General features: G+C 27.1%; 1 protein-coding gene across 1 annotated transcript; it reads right to left on the minus strand.

Moving 5' to 3' along the window:
* Window positions 1-1,708: 1,708 nt before the first annotated feature.
* Window positions 1,709-16,470, minus strand: LOC107436131 (uncharacterized). The gene is made up of 7 exons (XM_071186831.2): window positions 16,221-16,470; window positions 10,010-10,137; window positions 8,026-8,150; window positions 5,578-5,674; window positions 4,791-4,938; window positions 4,258-4,361; window positions 1,709-2,049 (listed from the first exon to the last, which is right to left on the minus strand). Exons 1-7 carry the CDS (start codon window positions 16,273-16,275, stop codon window positions 1,915-1,917), a joined length of 792 nt encoding a protein of 263 aa, XP_071042932.2. The 5' UTR covers window positions 16,276-16,470; the 3' UTR covers window positions 1,709-1,914.
* Between the last annotated feature and the right edge of the window lie 1,473 nt (window positions 16,471-17,943).

Genomic DNA, 17,943 nt, shown 5'->3' on the forward strand with positions numbered 1-17,943 from the left:
CAGTTTGTACAAAACTTGAAAGCATGAGACGAAACTCCTATGAAATGCTAAAAACTTATGAATACATAATCTAAAATAGTCAGTTTTGAATCATGAAAAACTGATAGCAGTAATTTGTAAATAAATCGATAATAAGGCAAACTGATAGCCAGTTGTAACGATTTTTTTAAACTGATTTGTATTTTTCTTCTTTATAGTTTATTAGATTCATAATAACCCCGTTTTCATTAAAGAAAGTAAGTTGGAAAAGAACTCTATATTAATATTACGGAAAATAAATTTCAATAGAATACGTAAACATTTTAATAAATGTATATTGTATACGTATATATTTATATATGCATTCATCGAGATGATTTACAAAAATCAGTATAACATTTATCTATAGGTCTGAAAATCTTCAGCTATATATTCTTAATATTTAATTTATTTCATTCTTTTTGTTCTAAAATATCGAATAAAAGGGAGCTAGGGATAATAAAATAAGACACATATTCAAAAAAGCTTATTTGAGGTAAAAACATTATGATGTGAGGTCAGAATAGCCTGGTTGGCAGGGTGCTGGACTCACATTTGTGAGAACGGGGGTTCGAATCCAGCCGGCCGAAGTAGTAAATGGAGACTGGTGCACGTTAAATCTGTCAGATCATAAAGGCCTCCATATTCCCGTCACAAATCGATACCTCTTATCTATTATCATAATTTTGCTTTAAAATTTAAAGAGAGGTTAAAATGATAAGAATTACTTAGTCTACTCAATCCAAGTAAATCTCTGTGCCGCAGTGGACTGATAGTTAAGACACGGTTCCCAGCAGATCACCGAAGTCAAGCATCACTGGCTGCGGTCAGTGTGTGGGTGGGTGCCCACTTGGATCAGTCTGTGTAAGGACCGAGCGTGTGCGGTATTGATCCTCGTTTTTACTATTTTACCGTAAAGTGCTCGACTTCGCGTGCAGGTCGTCGGGCTACCGAAGCGGGGGGGGGGCCATCTCCTCTACAGAGGATCAAAATTGTAATGGCATGTCTTCGGATAATCCTCAGGGATGTTTCCCAGACCGTCGCCAATAGCCCATCGTGCAGCTCTAGTGCAATTCAATTCAAAAGGGCTTTATCGAGAAATTTATCAAGCAAGCGAAAAAGTTTTAACATCAAATTATCACATTAGTCAAGACAGCAACCATGATAATTCAGTGCAGAACCACATTTTCATTCACTAAAATCAATTCTTTAATTAATGAAAATATCACAGCTGCGTGTGAAAAAAAGGACATTATTTTTATTCAGAGACAGTATGATTTTGCACCTGATTCCGTAACGTAAGATATCATCTGCACAAATTAATTAGCATACTTGAGGTCACCCCCTTGAACCGTTAAGATTGAGTCCTAAAAAGTGAGGATCCGATCATTAGATCAAAAGTTATTTAGAGTGGTCTGATTATTTTTATTATGTATTTAATTATGCATTTATTCATTTATGTATTTATTTAATTATGTATTTATTTATTTGTGCATGTATTTCTTTATTTATGTAATTATTTTTGCACACTGTACGTCAACTTCTTCTTTACATTTCTCCAATATGTCTGGTGTTATTGGGATCTTAGCAGCTCATATTATTTAATAAGATCCCTTTTACTTTTATTGCCTTCAGCTTTTTTATTTTAATTTATTCAACAAAGTAAACAGCCTAATTAATCAAGAAATAGTAAGTTTTATAGATAAATTTAATTCAAATCTCAAATACATAAAAGAACCAAATAATTCAAATTATTCTTACATTCAACTTTTTATTCATTCAGCTTTCATATTAGATAAAAAATGTATATCGATTTAAAAATTATTTATCTAACTTTAGAAATGAATTTAAATAAATTTCTGTAATATTTTTAATTTTAATTGTTATCAAGTTTATTTATTGGACTGACTTTGCCGCAAAATACGCGCTTAGTATATGAGAAGCGACATCTGCAACGCCTTTCATGTGTTTTGCTTCAGTCAAAAGTGTTGGTCCATTTTGACGCATAATACCAGCATCTCTCAGCATCACCTAAGAAAAGTAAAACTATATAAATATCAAACTTAACTAAAAATTAAAAATGTATCAATAGCAATCTTAAAAATAGTCCGGATGGCTTAGAGATGGCTAAGGTAAACTTTCTCAAGTTCAGCACTGTTAGAAATTTCTCAGCAAAAATGGCTAAATAGCAATTTATGTAATTGTTATTTTACCATATTTAGCCAATACAGTCAAAAAAACTTATCTCATGATACACTTAGCATGGGTTCGATTCCCAGAGTTGATACTACAACATTTCTTCAATGCGTGATGAGTTTCCAATGTTCCACACTCTTCAATCGGTGACACCGGACTATTAGAATTCGAAACTATTATTCAAGCATAGATGTAAATGGTTACAAATCCGTGTACTTTTGTATTCACGGTTTCTGTACTGTACCACTTGTAAGCGGTTTTTAAAACCGTAAAGGCAAAAAATGTTTTCGAACGATTAACATTATGGTTAATCGACTGTTATTTTACCGTAATTTCAGAATGAATGTTCTAACAGTGCGTCACTCTTATGAAATTAAAAATAGTTTCACTAACCCCCAAACATATAAAATTTTTCAGGCGAATAGTATTTTTTGCATACAGATACAATGTAAAAGTGGTTTCTCAAAATTGAGCAAATAATAGTCGAATTCGGAAACCCCGTGTATTTAAACACAAAACCGCATATACTCATTTTTGATCAAAATGCAGTCTCAAAAGTGATGTGGAGTTAGAAATAGGTGACACGGATGTTCATTGGCTACCGGGAGGATTAGAAGCAAGGAACTCCGGAATAGTGGTGGTGTGCTATAACCACTATAGTTGTACTTCAACCCGATCCAGAGAGAGTAAGGAAGCTTTTTATATTTCATTCACTATTACAAGTTTTTTTGTTTTAAATAAAGTGAAATTATCAAAAAGTGAAATTAAAATTACCGATCTTCTATTGGGAACATATTTTCCAAAAAATAAATAAATTTTCAGTATTTTTTTTAATTTTCTTCTTCATTCTTTTTTCTCCATCTTATATTTAAAATCCTATAAGCTGATGAAAATTAGAGAGCATATATAATAAATTATGAGATAAAGAATGCAATACTATAAATAGAATAGTGCAAAAAAGTGTATATAATAAAACACCAACATGGTCTGCAGCTTTTGTTGTTCACCACGCTTTCTAATGAAACTCCCAGCACTCCTCAACAAAAAAAAAGGTATTCGCTGTTATTGAGTGCTGATAAGTTACAAAACTTATCAGCACTTACTTTCTGTTACACTGGTGAAGGTTGCCCTTTGAGCATCCGAAACAGCTGTCTGTATTTTATAAATATTTTCGTGCTCTTTAACATTGTTTGCCTTAGTTTTGTATTTTAGCACAAAGGTCACCCACTTGTGTATTTACAAAACTTATACATACATATATGTATACACTGGAGTAAGAAATTAAGAAAATTAGCAGACCTGGTCAATTATCTCTAGAACTACTGGGCCGATTTTAATGAAATTCGATATGTACATACATTGATACAATACAAAGCAAATAACCATTCAATAATTGTAATACACAAGCATAATCGTGCGTAACACTCGCTGGAGTTCGAAGGTATGAAATCGCCACAGGAGAATTCAGGCCAATTGCCGCAGGAAATGATTAACTGCCTAATTTCAAGTATGAAATCATGCTACAAGGCCTATATATCTGTAAGAGGGTACCATACCCCCCATTAACCCTTTTTTTCCGTTTATGCTGCAACGCTATTTCATACCTTCCGACTCCAACGAATGTTACGCACGATCATGCGTGTGTATTACAATTAGTGAATGGTTATTTGTTTTGTATTGTATCAATGTATGTACATATCAAATTTCATTAAAATCGGTGCAGTAGTTCTAGAGATAATCGACCAAGTCTGAAAATTCCCTTAATTTTTTGCACCAGTGAATTTTAATTTTTTAAGTTTGATATTCCTCACTCGGGACCCAAAGTAACAGTAATGCAAGACAATAAAAGTGTTCAAATAGAATTTATCTATCTTATTTGGCATTATTGCACGTGAAAGTTGATAAATTAATTTTCACTTCTATTGTTACAGCACACAATATAGATGGTGAGATATATTATAGATAGTGAGAGCATCAGAATAACATATAACAACCAAAACGTAATTTAAAATGAGTTAAAATGCATCATAAAAATGGTTTTACATCAAGGCTTGCTCCAACTGCTTCTGCCAAATCAGTTTTATTGATCACAAGTAGATCACTCTCTGTAATGCCAGGTCCACCTTTACGAGGAATTTTATCGCCACCTTTAATTTGAAGTAAAAAAAACTACATAATATATTCAATCGAGAGATCAAATTTCATTTAAATTAACGTTACAAAAGAACTACTATGCTATTCACTGATAACTTCTAAAACATAAAAAATCAAATAATTTAAGTTTAATAAGTTCAAGAAATTTAAAAGAAATTAACAAGTTAGAATGTTGTAAATTAACAAACTCGAGATTAAAAAAATTGAAGAAGTTTACCTCCATTTTTAGAATACAATTTAATTTAATAAAGAAACCATTTATCTAAGAAATTGAGGTTCATTTAAATTAAAATAAAACAAATACTGCAGGGCTAAGCACATAAACCTTCTGCAACTGATAAGCTTAAAGGGGAGGGGAGGAAATTCGAAATTAAAACATTAACGTAACAATAGTAGCATAATATAAAAATAAAAATTCCTACCTGCTACATCGATGACATAAATAATATAATCAGCCAAATCTCTGCTGAAATTTGCCGCCAGGTTGTCACCTCCTGACTCTAAGAATACTAACTCTGGTTTATATGCTCTTGTTAAATCTTTTACAACTTCCAAATTTAAGGAATAATCCTGAAAAATAATTCATAACGTAAATTAACCAACGGAATGGCAACAATATTAATACAAGTACTTTTTGCAAATTTTCGTATTTCTTTGCATTAGTTTCAGAATAGAAGTCTCCAATGCATTTGATATCCAAAACAATATTAGATAACCTTTTGATTGGAAAATACGTTTAGCTTATGTCAACTAATAAAGGAAGGCTTGAATTTATGAAGAGGACGAATCATATTAATTAAATATTTTTTATTTTTAAATTCTATTCACTTATTCACTTCATGAGGACATATCATAAAAAAATCCAACAAATAGAAATAAATTAAACTATTGCTAATTTAATTATAATTGATATTAATACAAAATATTAATACAAGATGATAAATTATAATTGATTATAATTGATATTAATACAAGATGGAAATAACCACTTTATTTAGCACTTTGAGAAAATTTTCTTATTTCCTTGCATAAGTCTCAGAATAGAAATCTCCAATTTATTTGATACCCAACAATATCCGATATCCTTTGATTGAAAATAAGTTTAATTTTCATCAACTAACAAAAGAACGTTTGAATTTATGAAAAAAAAACAATTTATATAAATTCTGAAAATTAAATTAATTTAATTTTTAGAATTTGTTTACTTACCTCACGAATAGCTGCATGAGGACAACCACCCGTTTCTACCGCTTTTATTCGGTCCTCTGGTAAAGCTTTATTTTTAACTAAAAATTCCCAATCTTCCCTAAAATAATAAAGATAATGATTAAAAATTTATCTGAGAAATAAACTAAGCATGTAATCAAAGCAATTAAGTATTTACTAAAAAAAAAATTTCTCAATTAAACTACTCTCAATAATAATTTTAGAATTTGCTGTAATATGACAAGTACTAAAGTGCTCTCTAAAGATGAAATAATTGAATCTTGTTCATAAACGAACAATGAAAATATCTTGTCGATATTTTAGAATGTTAAAAAGTTATCTGTCTTTAAGATGCATTGATAAAGTTTTACGGAAAGGTGCTAGGTGAACAACGTGTATTAAACAAAGATGTAGAAGACCGGAGGAAAAAGGTAAAGTACCAAGATATAATATCCTTACAATTTATAAGCTAATCTTGACTGCACTTTTAAACAAGAGAGAGTACTAGTTCTTATTTAAAGTTCTAAAAAAAAGAAAGTGATTTCAAGTTAAAACTTTTAATGTTTTAGAACGATGGATCTACAAATTTAAATTTTCAGCTATTAGCTCATGGCTGGTAGAGTCTTATAACCTTGTAGCCACTTTTTTCTCCAAGCAAATGAGTCGGTGATCAATATTGATATGTCCTTTTCATTTAACAGCCATTTTTTCTGCAATTTTGTTGCCTTATTTTTTTTAATTAAATTTAATTTAATCAAAAAAATTCATATTAAAAATAATCTATAGCTAATAAAAAGTTAATTCAACAATAAAAATAATATAAATATCTGACAAAATTTATTTAAACATACTGACTTTAAAGAACTGTGTTTAAAAATATTGGAGGAGGCAAAATAATTTCAACTTTGCGAAATATGCGAATTGTTAAAGAATTCTTCTTTCACATGAATCGTTCCATCAAAAATTGATGGATTCTGAAAAATCAAACACAAAAACATACTTTCTCTGAATAAAAATTCCTTTTTTCCCCCTGTTTTGGATTTCTGACTCTCAAAGTATTAGGGGTGGCTGCAATATGGGAAATATGGTCCCCATAGTTTGGTCAGAAGAGCAATCCAAAATCAAGAGTTTTTTAAGAAAATTGAAACTTTTTTGCACAGTTATAAAATTCGTGTATCCAAAGATCATTCCATGCGAAAAATAAATTTCAGTAATGATTTATTATTTTATTTATAATAGTCGAAAAAATTAAATTGTAAGGAATATAATTTTTTACATTATTTTAAAATGCGTAAATTTAAATAGCAAAATACAAAATCTGAACGAAATCGATCGAATAGTTCCTGAGAAATCAAATTTTAAAGAAGTTGTATATTAAATACGTGTAACGTATAAAGTACATGCATATTTTACATCTATCACTATTTTATCCTCTGCATTCTTATTTAGATCACCACTGCTGAGCGTGAAGTAATTATTTGCTGGGTGGATACAATAAGTGTGTATAAAAGGGAGGAAGCAGAGATGGGCATTTGTCATTCAGAATAATGAATAAAGAATGATGAATAATTATTCAAAATCTGAATAATGAATGATGAATAAAGATTTATTCATTAGTCAGAAATATTTTGAATAAAGAATAAATCATTCACTATTCGTTATTCAGTATCCTTTATTCATTAGTCAAGAATAACTGAATAATTTCACTGGTCAACAAAAATGGGCACGGAACACTGTAATTGACTACGATTATGACAACTACAAATAAAACGTTAATCCTTTTCAAGTATATTTATATAATGTTTGAGAAAATTTACTTTTGTCTAACATAATGCGTACTTTTGAGAAATGGTACCGTTACATGGCAAAAAAGGGTTTAATTTCTTAAATTAAAATTTTATTTAAAATAATATTATCGTTTGCTTTCAAAAACTATAAAAAATTGCGTTTTATAGATTTTAGAACAAAATTTCAAAATGAACTTAAGTAACTAAACTGTTATAAACCTACTTTTTAGCACAACTAAGTATGTTACGCTGGAGTAAGTTAAAATAACATAAAAATAAATAATCATACTTGTCCTTGTTTTATAGTTTAATTCCTAAAATAAGACGTTTAAGAGCAAACGATGTTTTGCATCTCGTTATAGACAAAGACATATCGATTGCATTTTTTGCTGGTTATTCAAATTTTATTCAGAAAAATTAGTCATGACTAATGAGTTTATTCATCAATCATTATTCAAAAATTTTTATACATTTGCATAATGAATGATGAATAATGACTAAATTTTCATATGAATAATCATTCAGAATAAATTTATTCTGAATAAATTTAGTCATGAATGAAATTTTCGTGAATGATGCCCATCACTGGGAGGAAGTAAGAAGTGAAACTAAAAAGACAAAAATACTAAAAACACAATCAATACAAAAAAAAGTTTACGTTTACCTTGTAAAAATATCATTTGTTACAATGCATAGATTGTGTTTTTCTCTCAAGTATTTACATAAGGCTAACACTAAAGCTGTTTTGCCTGAGCCAACAGGACCTCCAATGCCGACTGTGAATGATCTCTGCAAAAAGAACAAAAAATAAAATTCTGTTACCAAATCAAATGTAAATGACATTTAAAGAATGAGATTCTACTCAACAACCTTGGTAATAAATAATTTGACAAAATTTTTATATTTTTAGAAGATTCCAGAAGAATGTTGGAAGTGTTTTATTCACTAGAAATATTTTAGTTGTTTTGCTAAAAATCACCAAGAAACATCTGAAATTCGACAAAAAATACATAATTTTCAGATTATTTTTACTGTGTTTAAAATTCTATTTTTAGATCTATATTAATACTGACAATTACTGACATGACAATATTGGTAATTAAAAATTTCCATTAATATTATTTTTAATGAAGAACAACACATTTTTGATGAAAACATAGCATGTATAACTTAAGCAATAAATTATTGGTTAGAAATCTCAGTTACATAAAATTTAAGAAAGAAAAAAAGAGGCAATAGAAAAGTCGCAAAAAATCAAGACAAAGATTTTGTGAGATTTTGACAAAAAAGTGAAAAGTTTTGTATGGGTGTGATTTTTTTTCCATTTATGTTTTTATTTTTATGTTTTAGTAAAAATTATTTTGTTATTATAATTTATAATGGTTTGGAAATTTCGAAATTATTTTTTGACTTCTGTTGTAAGGCAATTACTAGGACTCAGACTTATGTTTCTTATTCTAGAGGAGAGGTTGAAATTTCTAAATTTTTGAGTCCCTCCCCAACTTTTTTTTTTTTTTTTTTTTTTTTTTTGTTGATAAAACCATTTCTGATACAAAACACACGCAATAGTATAAAATATTTTCGACAAGCATTATTTTATTTCCGATATGCATTTTTTTTTAAGAAAAGTATCTATTCTTTTAAATAATTTAGAAGAGTTTAATGACTTAGAAGAAAATCACTTTAGAATCAGACTTTGTGTAGAAGACTGTCTTAATTGCCACTTTTTACTTTTTTGAGATAGTCAACAACACCTGATGGGAACTTTTAAGCCATATGTTTTAAAATTGTGGACCGTCACCAATTATTATTCTTTTTAAAAAATGCAATTTTTTTTTTTTGCCTTACAGCTCACAATTTAATAGACTTATAAAATTGAAATTGCGGAGGGAGAAGTGCAGAGAAATGCATAAGGATTACATAGAATAAAAAAAAATTCAGACTCGATTATTAATTCGAGAATTATCATATGTTAAACTTGCTGCAAAAACTGCTATTAGAGTTGATCTTATATTTCACCTTGCCACACAAAATCTATAGGACTAATAGAAACTTGAAATTTCAAAGATTTGTAGAAAAATGTACAGGGAGTAAGACGGAAAAAAAATTAATCGTAGTCTTCATTCGTGACAATCAGTTCACGAATTATTATCTGCACAACTTGTATGAAAAAAATAACCCGTTTCGTAGATCTATAGCCCGCTGAAATACAACAACGGAAGTAAGATTCGATACTCTCAAAATATTATGAACTTAACGCAAATTTTCTTTCGAAATTCCAATTTTTTTGAAAATTATTCTTAATTTAAGTGCTTTTTCGTGATTTTTTCCGGTTTTTTTTCCTTTAACTATTTTCTATTTATCCCTAATTGTTGAAAGCATGTTTTTCCCACACGATATCTTAATTTCTTTATTTTATAAGTTCACGCTTAGATGGTCAATCAGAAGTAGTAAAAAAGGGAGAGAGCTTGTATGTTGTGAAATATGAATCTTAAATTTGTAGTGAAATTTAAAAAAAAAAAAATCTATTTTTAGGGGAGGAAAAACGATTAAATGTGCGAGGCAACCACGGGGGTTTATCAGCGGAGCCTTCTAGTTGTTAAAAAATATCATAGATATTTATCAAAAATGCCATGGATAGTAATTACTTTGTCGAAGTCCTTTCTTGATAAAGGCAGATCACGTGAAGAATATGCACCAGGAGTTGTCATGTGTTCGTGAGTATGTCCGTGCTCATGAGTATGCCCATGGGACGAACTATCCTTCGTAGTCTTCACTAAAAATAAATTATAAGCAAAAAAATAATGATATATTCAAAACAAATCAGGCAAAGTTTTTAAAAGCATTCTTATCTATTTCATATTCTAGTTCTTTGTTAATTCCACCAAAATATGAGAAAAACTTCATTTAGGCAGACACATGGTATTTGTATTTACTACATGGGCTATATTAAGATTAACTTTCAAATTTTGCACAACTTATTAAGTACTGCTGTAAATTTTTATTTAAATATCATTTGTTACCCTAAAAGTTTTTGATATAACCAATTTTATTTGTTACAAATTTGAATTCCAAAATTAGAAAATAATTCCATAAAATCTATTATTTATTAAAAAAAAGTTTGAAAATATTGTCGACTTTCTCTCATTAGCAATTATAGTTTACTTCTTTGTATGAAAGTTATGCCATTTTAAATCTAAAAAATGTCGAAAAAAAGTGCAAATAAATGATCTTTTGTTTGCATTCTTTTATTTAACATCTTATAACTCTACAACAAATAAACAACTTCAAATTACGTCCTAACACTTCATAGAGTACCCAAGATTAAACAGTAAATTGAAAACAGTTGAAAATTGAGTGTAATGTAGTTTGCGGTCAGTAGAGTCAATACTTTCATTAAAACATTGAGAGGAGAAAATTTTGCATTGTTCATTTTATTTACAAGTCTGAATAATTTTTTTCGCACTTTCTTCTACCGTCGTTCTTAAAAGTTTTAATTTTTTTTAATTCTATTCTTTTTAGATTTTCTTTCGGTATTGCAGAAAATATAATTCAAACAAAATTAAGATTTAAACTTCTTTAGTCACGCCTGACACATAATCTACAAAAACAAATGCTGACCTAATTTAGAGGCATGTAAAATATTCTTAAATTTTTAGAAAGTCTATAAAAATTTGCTCGACTTTGTAAAAATTAGAAGCTAATCAAAATATTAGATGCGTTTATTTGATTTATTTATGATTTCGATTTATTTATGATTTTGCTATATCCGAAAGAAAAAAAAACGATCTCTTATATACACTTAAAATGAAATCTACAACTAGCAACAAAAAAAATTATAACTTTGCACTATATACTATATACTAGTCGAAATATTACATTATAATTACATCATTACATAACAACGAATATTATCAACTCATAAATACTTCAAAGATCATAACTCTTCACAAATCTTTTGCTGAGAAAATGTTACTGGGACAGATCAGATATATTTATAGAAAAATCAATCAATGGTGATTGATTTTTAAGAAAAAACCGACGAATTCTTTCGATAATGACACTTTGGCCTAAATCCAATTTCTTGATGTTAAAGTTCAAACATTCTTTTTATATACACATTATTCTTCTAAAAAATAAGGATTCGCGCAATTGGTCTGAGAAGTTTCTTCAGTTAAAATGCACATACCAATTCATAAAAAAAATCTACATAACTAGGATTGGTATGAATTAAATCAAGATTAAAAAAATAATAAATAAATAAAAAAGAACATGATCACTTGATCTTTTTAAAAAGAAAAACAATAATGTTGTAAATCAGCTTTTTTTAATAAAAGATCATTGATTTAAACCAAGCGATTTTTTAAAAAGAGTTAATTTCAATTCGAAGTATTTTATAGTTTAAAGTATTTTATTTAGTTTAAAGTTTTTCTTTTGTTTAAAGTAAGTAAGAAAACTGACGAATTCTTTTGATAATGACACTTTTTCATAAATCCAATTTTTTGATTTTAAAGTTTAAACATTCTTTTTACATATACATTATTCGTCTGAAAAAGAAGGATTCGTGCAATTTGTCCGAGAAGTTTCTTCAGCAAAAATGCACATACCAATTCAAAAAAAAAAAAAAATCTGCATAACTGGGATTGGTATGAATTAAATCAAGATAAAAAAAAATTTAATTAAAAAAAACATGATCACTTGATCTTTTTAAAAAGGAAAACAATAATGTTGTAAATCAACTTCAATTTTTTTTAATAAAAAATCATTGATTTAAACCAATCAATTTTTTAAAAATTCAATTTAATTTCAATTTAAAGTATTTTATATTTTGAAGTATTTTATTTCGTTTGAAGTTTTTTTTTTCTTTTTTTGTTAAAATTAAGAAAACTGACGAATTCTTTTGATAATGACACTTTTCCATAAATCCAATTTCTTGATTTTAAAGTTTAAACATTCTTTATATTTATCTATGTCATTCGCCTAAAACATAAGGAATCGCGCAAATAGTCAGAGAAGTTTCTTTAGTTAAAGTGCAGACACCAATTCTAAAAATAAAAATAAAAAAATAATAAAATTATTATCTATATAACTAGGAACGGTATAAATTAAATCAAGATAAAAAAAAAATAAAAAAAAATAAAGATCACTTGATTCAAAAAAAAAAAAAAAAAAAAAAAAAAAAAAAAAAACAATTATGATTTAAGTCAGCTTTGAATTTTTTAATAAAAAAATCATGGATTTAAACCAAGTGATTTTTTTAAAAAGGATTAATTTTAGTTTAAAGTATTTTCTGCAATGAAATTGATAAATTTATTCTTCAGGATCTGAATATTTAATTTTTAAAAAAATCTGTTTTCATTGATAATGTAGAGTTTATACAAGAAAAATAATAAGAAGGTAATGTATGCAAATGATTATATTTCAAAATAAAATAAAAGAAATAAAAAAAGAGGCAAAAAGTGGATAAGAGTGTCATGAAACTTTTAAATTAAAATTTTCCATTAGTTTTATACAAAATAACTTTCTAGTAATGAATATATTACAATGATACCTCTTAGTTTTATTCTAATTAAAATACGAGTATATATGAATACTTATTAAACATATAGTTAGTGTATATCAATAATGGAGAAAGACTTTTTCTGTCCAGCGTAATTAAAAATAGGGGATAAATGTTCTTTTCAGTAATGTTTTTTGATCTAAATCAATTTATTCTCTAATTATATTATGAACAAAACGTCTTCTGTCTTTAAAATTTACTAGAATGTTGAGCTTGAATGAAAGTAACTATAATTTTTTGTCCTTAGTGATTAGTTTGTAGTAACTAAATAAGTATAAACTTTTTTTTGTAAAGATATTAACTAATTTGGTTATTAGTCTTTCTAAAATAATTAGATTAATTATTTTTAATGTTTTTTATCAAAAGATTTGATTGGTGTATGCAAAACAAGGAAAAATCTGATTTAAATTTTCAAAAAAATCCAGTTTAAATAAAATAAGTCCGATTTTTTCTTTCCTTATTTTTTTTAATCGTGATTTTTACTAACCTTGATTACAAATGAAATATTATTTTACAAATTTTACAAAAATAAAAAAAATAAAAGTTCTTCAAACATAAATACACATTGCTATAATTTTTAAATTTCAATGCTATTTAAACACAAATTAATGAAATTAAGAGTAAAACTTTTATAAAAAATTATTATTAATTCTAGTGTAAATAGTTATTTACATAATTTTGCAACAAAAATTTAAGTAACACGAAACGCTAGAAATTCTGAATTTAAAATGAGAAAAAAAAATTTTTATGAAAACCATTATCAACTTTCGATCAAATGATTATTGAAACTATTTAATCTTATTAAAAGATAACAACTCATGGAAACGCCATCCTTGTAATCCATGCAAAAATCCAACGAAAGCTGTTAAATAAACTTAATATAAATTAATAAGATGCCTATTTAAATTATCTAGCCTTTGAAAGCATATATATATATATATATATATATATATATATATATATATATATATATATATATATATATATATATATATATATATATATATATATCTTATGTGGCACCATAAACTCTATCGGATAGCAACATAATTATTATACTGATTTTGTTAGGGTATCTTAAGTAATAATTTAAGTTGTGTTGAATAGTTAGCTATACTTGAAGTATTCATTTAATAATTTTGTATTTTTATAGAGGCAAAAACTTAGTTGCAAAGTAGTTATTTAGATTTATTTTTTAACCTTTCACAAAGCGGTGTAGAAATTTTTAACATAAACGGTTCTATGGTACCACATACTGTCATACGAATTCTTGGTGGCGGAACTTGCCTTTTTTGAGCAATAGCATGCATGTATATATAAAACGATACTCAAGTTATGGCTTGAGAGATGCTTAAGTACGAAGTATTAGGGGGATCAGATAGTAATATTGCTTCGACCCATTAAATATTCGTTGATCTTAAAAACCAATTCATTTTTTTTCAATCCATTTCTATTTATTTTCGTTCTGGCATTGAAAGGTTGTTGCTAACGAAGGTCAATACATTATTGATTAAAAATAAGATCTTGATGAAAAATATCAAATGCACCGAAACAACATTACTTTCCGGTCCCCCTAATGTTAGGATGAGTTTTCTATCTTATCTTACAACAGAGACGGAAATAATTTTTTTATTTCTGTTGCTTACTTTGCTAAAATGCCCCAAATTCATACTTACGGTGATTTGTGTGATTTAATAGCTGCCGCACAGATTTTAAATATTAATAAAATCCATTACATAAAGAACTTTGAGAATTTCGCGGACATCTCTTGAAAAAAGCAAAAATTACAATCAAAGTACTTCCGCCGCGGCAACAATTAGACGTTGAAAAAATTTGGTTAATATATTGTTTAAAACTAATTGAACTAATAGAATTTGAAGAGGGGTTGAAGAATTAGAGTATTTAAATAATTTCAATAATTCTATTAAAATTATTTAAATAATCAGTTGTAGTAATATTTAAATAATTTGTAATATTTAAATAATTAGTTTTATAATAATATTTAAATAATTAGTTGTGCTGTACAATCCGCTTGGTCACCATTAAAGTTTATATGTTGTGCAAGAAAATTTTGAAAGTTGACCATCAAGCTGGATGCCAAATGCTACTAGTATCAATATGCGATACCATTTCCATCCAAAAGTAAGTTTTTTTTTAAAGTTTTCCTCTTCTGTCTCATCTGCAATTTACTTATATTAAATAAAAAGTTTGATTCTTTGAGTCCGTGTTAATATATTAAACTACTTCTTTGTGTTAATATACTGAAAGTCTTTATACGTGTTGATTGTTTTTACTTTATATATTTATGCTATTTTTAAATTTTTTTGTCAAAATGGCTATTAAGAAAAGTTAGATCATTTGTACCAAATCAAAAATTTTGACAGTTACCTTTGTCATAAAAGAAAAACAAAATGCGGCTCAATAAGAAAAAAATTAAAAATTTCACATAATAATGAGACCGAGAAACAAACAAAAACATCAGTAGTAGAATTTTTTTCTTAGAGATTTCAGTCAGTCATTATTTAACAGTCCACATTTGTAACTTTTTATCCATAAATAAATATTTCCTATTTCTTGAGACAAAACTTTTCCTTAAGCATTTAATTATTGATGAATAGGCTTTGATAACTCTTTTAATTTAATTAAGAAGTTAGTTAAACCTCCTTCATAGTTAAACTTCACACTATTTTTACACTCTTAAAAGAAGTATGAATAAAGAGTGTAGTTTGTTTTTTAAATAAGTAATAATAGAAACAAATGGCTAACATCATAAGCTATCAATTAATATTAATATAGATATTTTATTACGTTAATATTTAAAAAATATTTTTGCAATAAGCAGTTTAAATCTTGCATGTTTCCACTTTAACTTTCCTAATAATTGTATGAATAAAACTAGCAAGCCTTATCGTTGCAAAACCACTTAAAATTTTCTGGTATTCGGGGAACAATTGATATTTTCGGTACATTTTAAAAAGAAGTCATTTAATCTAACAAATTTAATATAAATTTGATCAATTGATTAAAGTAAAGTTTATGATCTGTTAAAATAAAGTACAGATCAAAAATGTATATGTATATTAATCAGCACATTAATTCACGAGGTATACTTTTATTCACTTAAATATGGTATTATATGATTAATGTGATAAAAGAAATATCACATTAAAAATCGGTATCCAAAAACAAATTACAGAGAATACAGCGTGATAAAACAAATAATACTTTCTATATTTTCTAGTTAAAGGCATTTTTTTCGAACGATAGTATTGATAATACAAATCAAAAGTTTAACTAACCTTCAAGAAAAACGCAATTTCCCCCAGAGTTTTCATCTTTCTTTGACGAATTCATTCTCCTAAACTGTATTTTAAACTCTCAATTTATTAAAGCGAGTAGTAACCCAAATCTTTTCAAAGCCAGAAAATGTTTGGTACTGGAAAGTTGACAGATATATGCACATTAGTTCAATAACCTTGAATTTGCTGACCAGAGGTCTTTACTGTACTGTGATAAGATTTTATTATCTCCTGACCTTCAACTTATCTGATTTGCCGATAATATTCTCCAAATTATTTTATTCTATTTATTTTACAAAATATAAAACTGAAGTAATCTGATCATTGAGATACATTTCTAAAAATATACTAATAGTGTGTTAAGAATCACTAAAATTGCATGCACTGTCTTAAAACTTATTCTACTAAAAAATTCTTAATTTTTCAATTATATTAATTTTTAAAAATTGCACTTTTGTAGAGAGGAATTTGCGGGAAAATATTGATATGGTAAAGATTATTAATTGCGTTAAAAGGAATTTTTTGCTTTGTTTTTTGTTGTTTATGATTATTTTTACTGTTAATTCAAAATACTTCATTCGGAAGAGTGTTAAATTATTTCTAAGGCGTTCTAAGAGAAAAAATATGGTCAAAACTACCAAAATATGGTAAAATTTACCGTGAATCACCGAAAAGCTCGGCAAATTTTACCGAAACGCCTTAATAATAATTTTGTTAATTGTAGTTTTATAACATGTGATAAAATTTGGAAATTTTATCATGAAACCGTAGAAAAAGTCATTAAAACCATTTATTCTATTAAATTTACTTTTCAGTTTTGTATTTTTTTACTTAATGTGATAAGAACTATAATTTTAAAAACCAGAATTTCTGATAAACCGTTACCATATGAACGAAAAAAGTTACCAAACGAATTATTTAAATATAGTAAACTTTGTTTTTATTAACCAGAACTATGGTTTTTCTTCCTTGAAATGACATTACCACTCAGTACATTAATTTTACCAAAATAGTTTTCGACGTGTAGTTGACTCAGGAGAGTTATAGATAAAAATAATACTAGTGTTGTCATCAGGTTCCCAAAAAATGGAATCATAGTTGTCCCTCAGTCGCATGAATAGAAAAAAAAAACTGACATAAAGTTTAAAAAAATTAATAAATAAAACAAAAACTAACCTAAAATTATTAAAAAAAAATGTTTTTGGTTATAATTGTTTTTTGATACCAATAGAACAATATGTAATCGCGAAACGAATTTTTTTTTTTTTCCATTTTAATAATAGGCTAAACTTAATCTTTTCTATTAAAGCGAACAATATTATTTTATGTATATAGACGAAAGGGAAAGGAAACGTTAACATTTCTTGAATTCTTAACATCAGTATTAACTTCTGGCAAAAGAAAATAAATGTTACCTCTTTAAAATATTACATATGCCGAATGCAAACTAAAAAATTAAAAAATTGCATTTTACTTGCTCATGTCTACTTTTTTGAAACCCAAGTATTTCAAGTTTTTTTTCTTCTTTTTTTTTCTTTTTAAAACTTTGCTGAATTTAAAAATTTTTGTTATTTTAGATATCATTCTTTTTTTTATTTTTTTTTTCTTCCAAAATCGGTAGTCCGCATGACCAAGAAAGGTAGTGACCACTAGCTAGGACTTCAAGCAAGTTTTTTTTTAAATCTGACTACTAGGTGTCAAAAGATACAATACTCTTCCCAAT

The sequence above is a fragment of the Parasteatoda tepidariorum genome, chromosome 9, assembly GCF_982258835.1.
Source record: "Parasteatoda tepidariorum strain Cologne lab strain chromosome 9, Ptep-v5.0, whole genome shotgun sequence".
Classification (NCBI taxonomy): domain Eukaryota; kingdom Metazoa; phylum Arthropoda; class Arachnida; order Araneae; family Theridiidae; genus Parasteatoda; species Parasteatoda tepidariorum.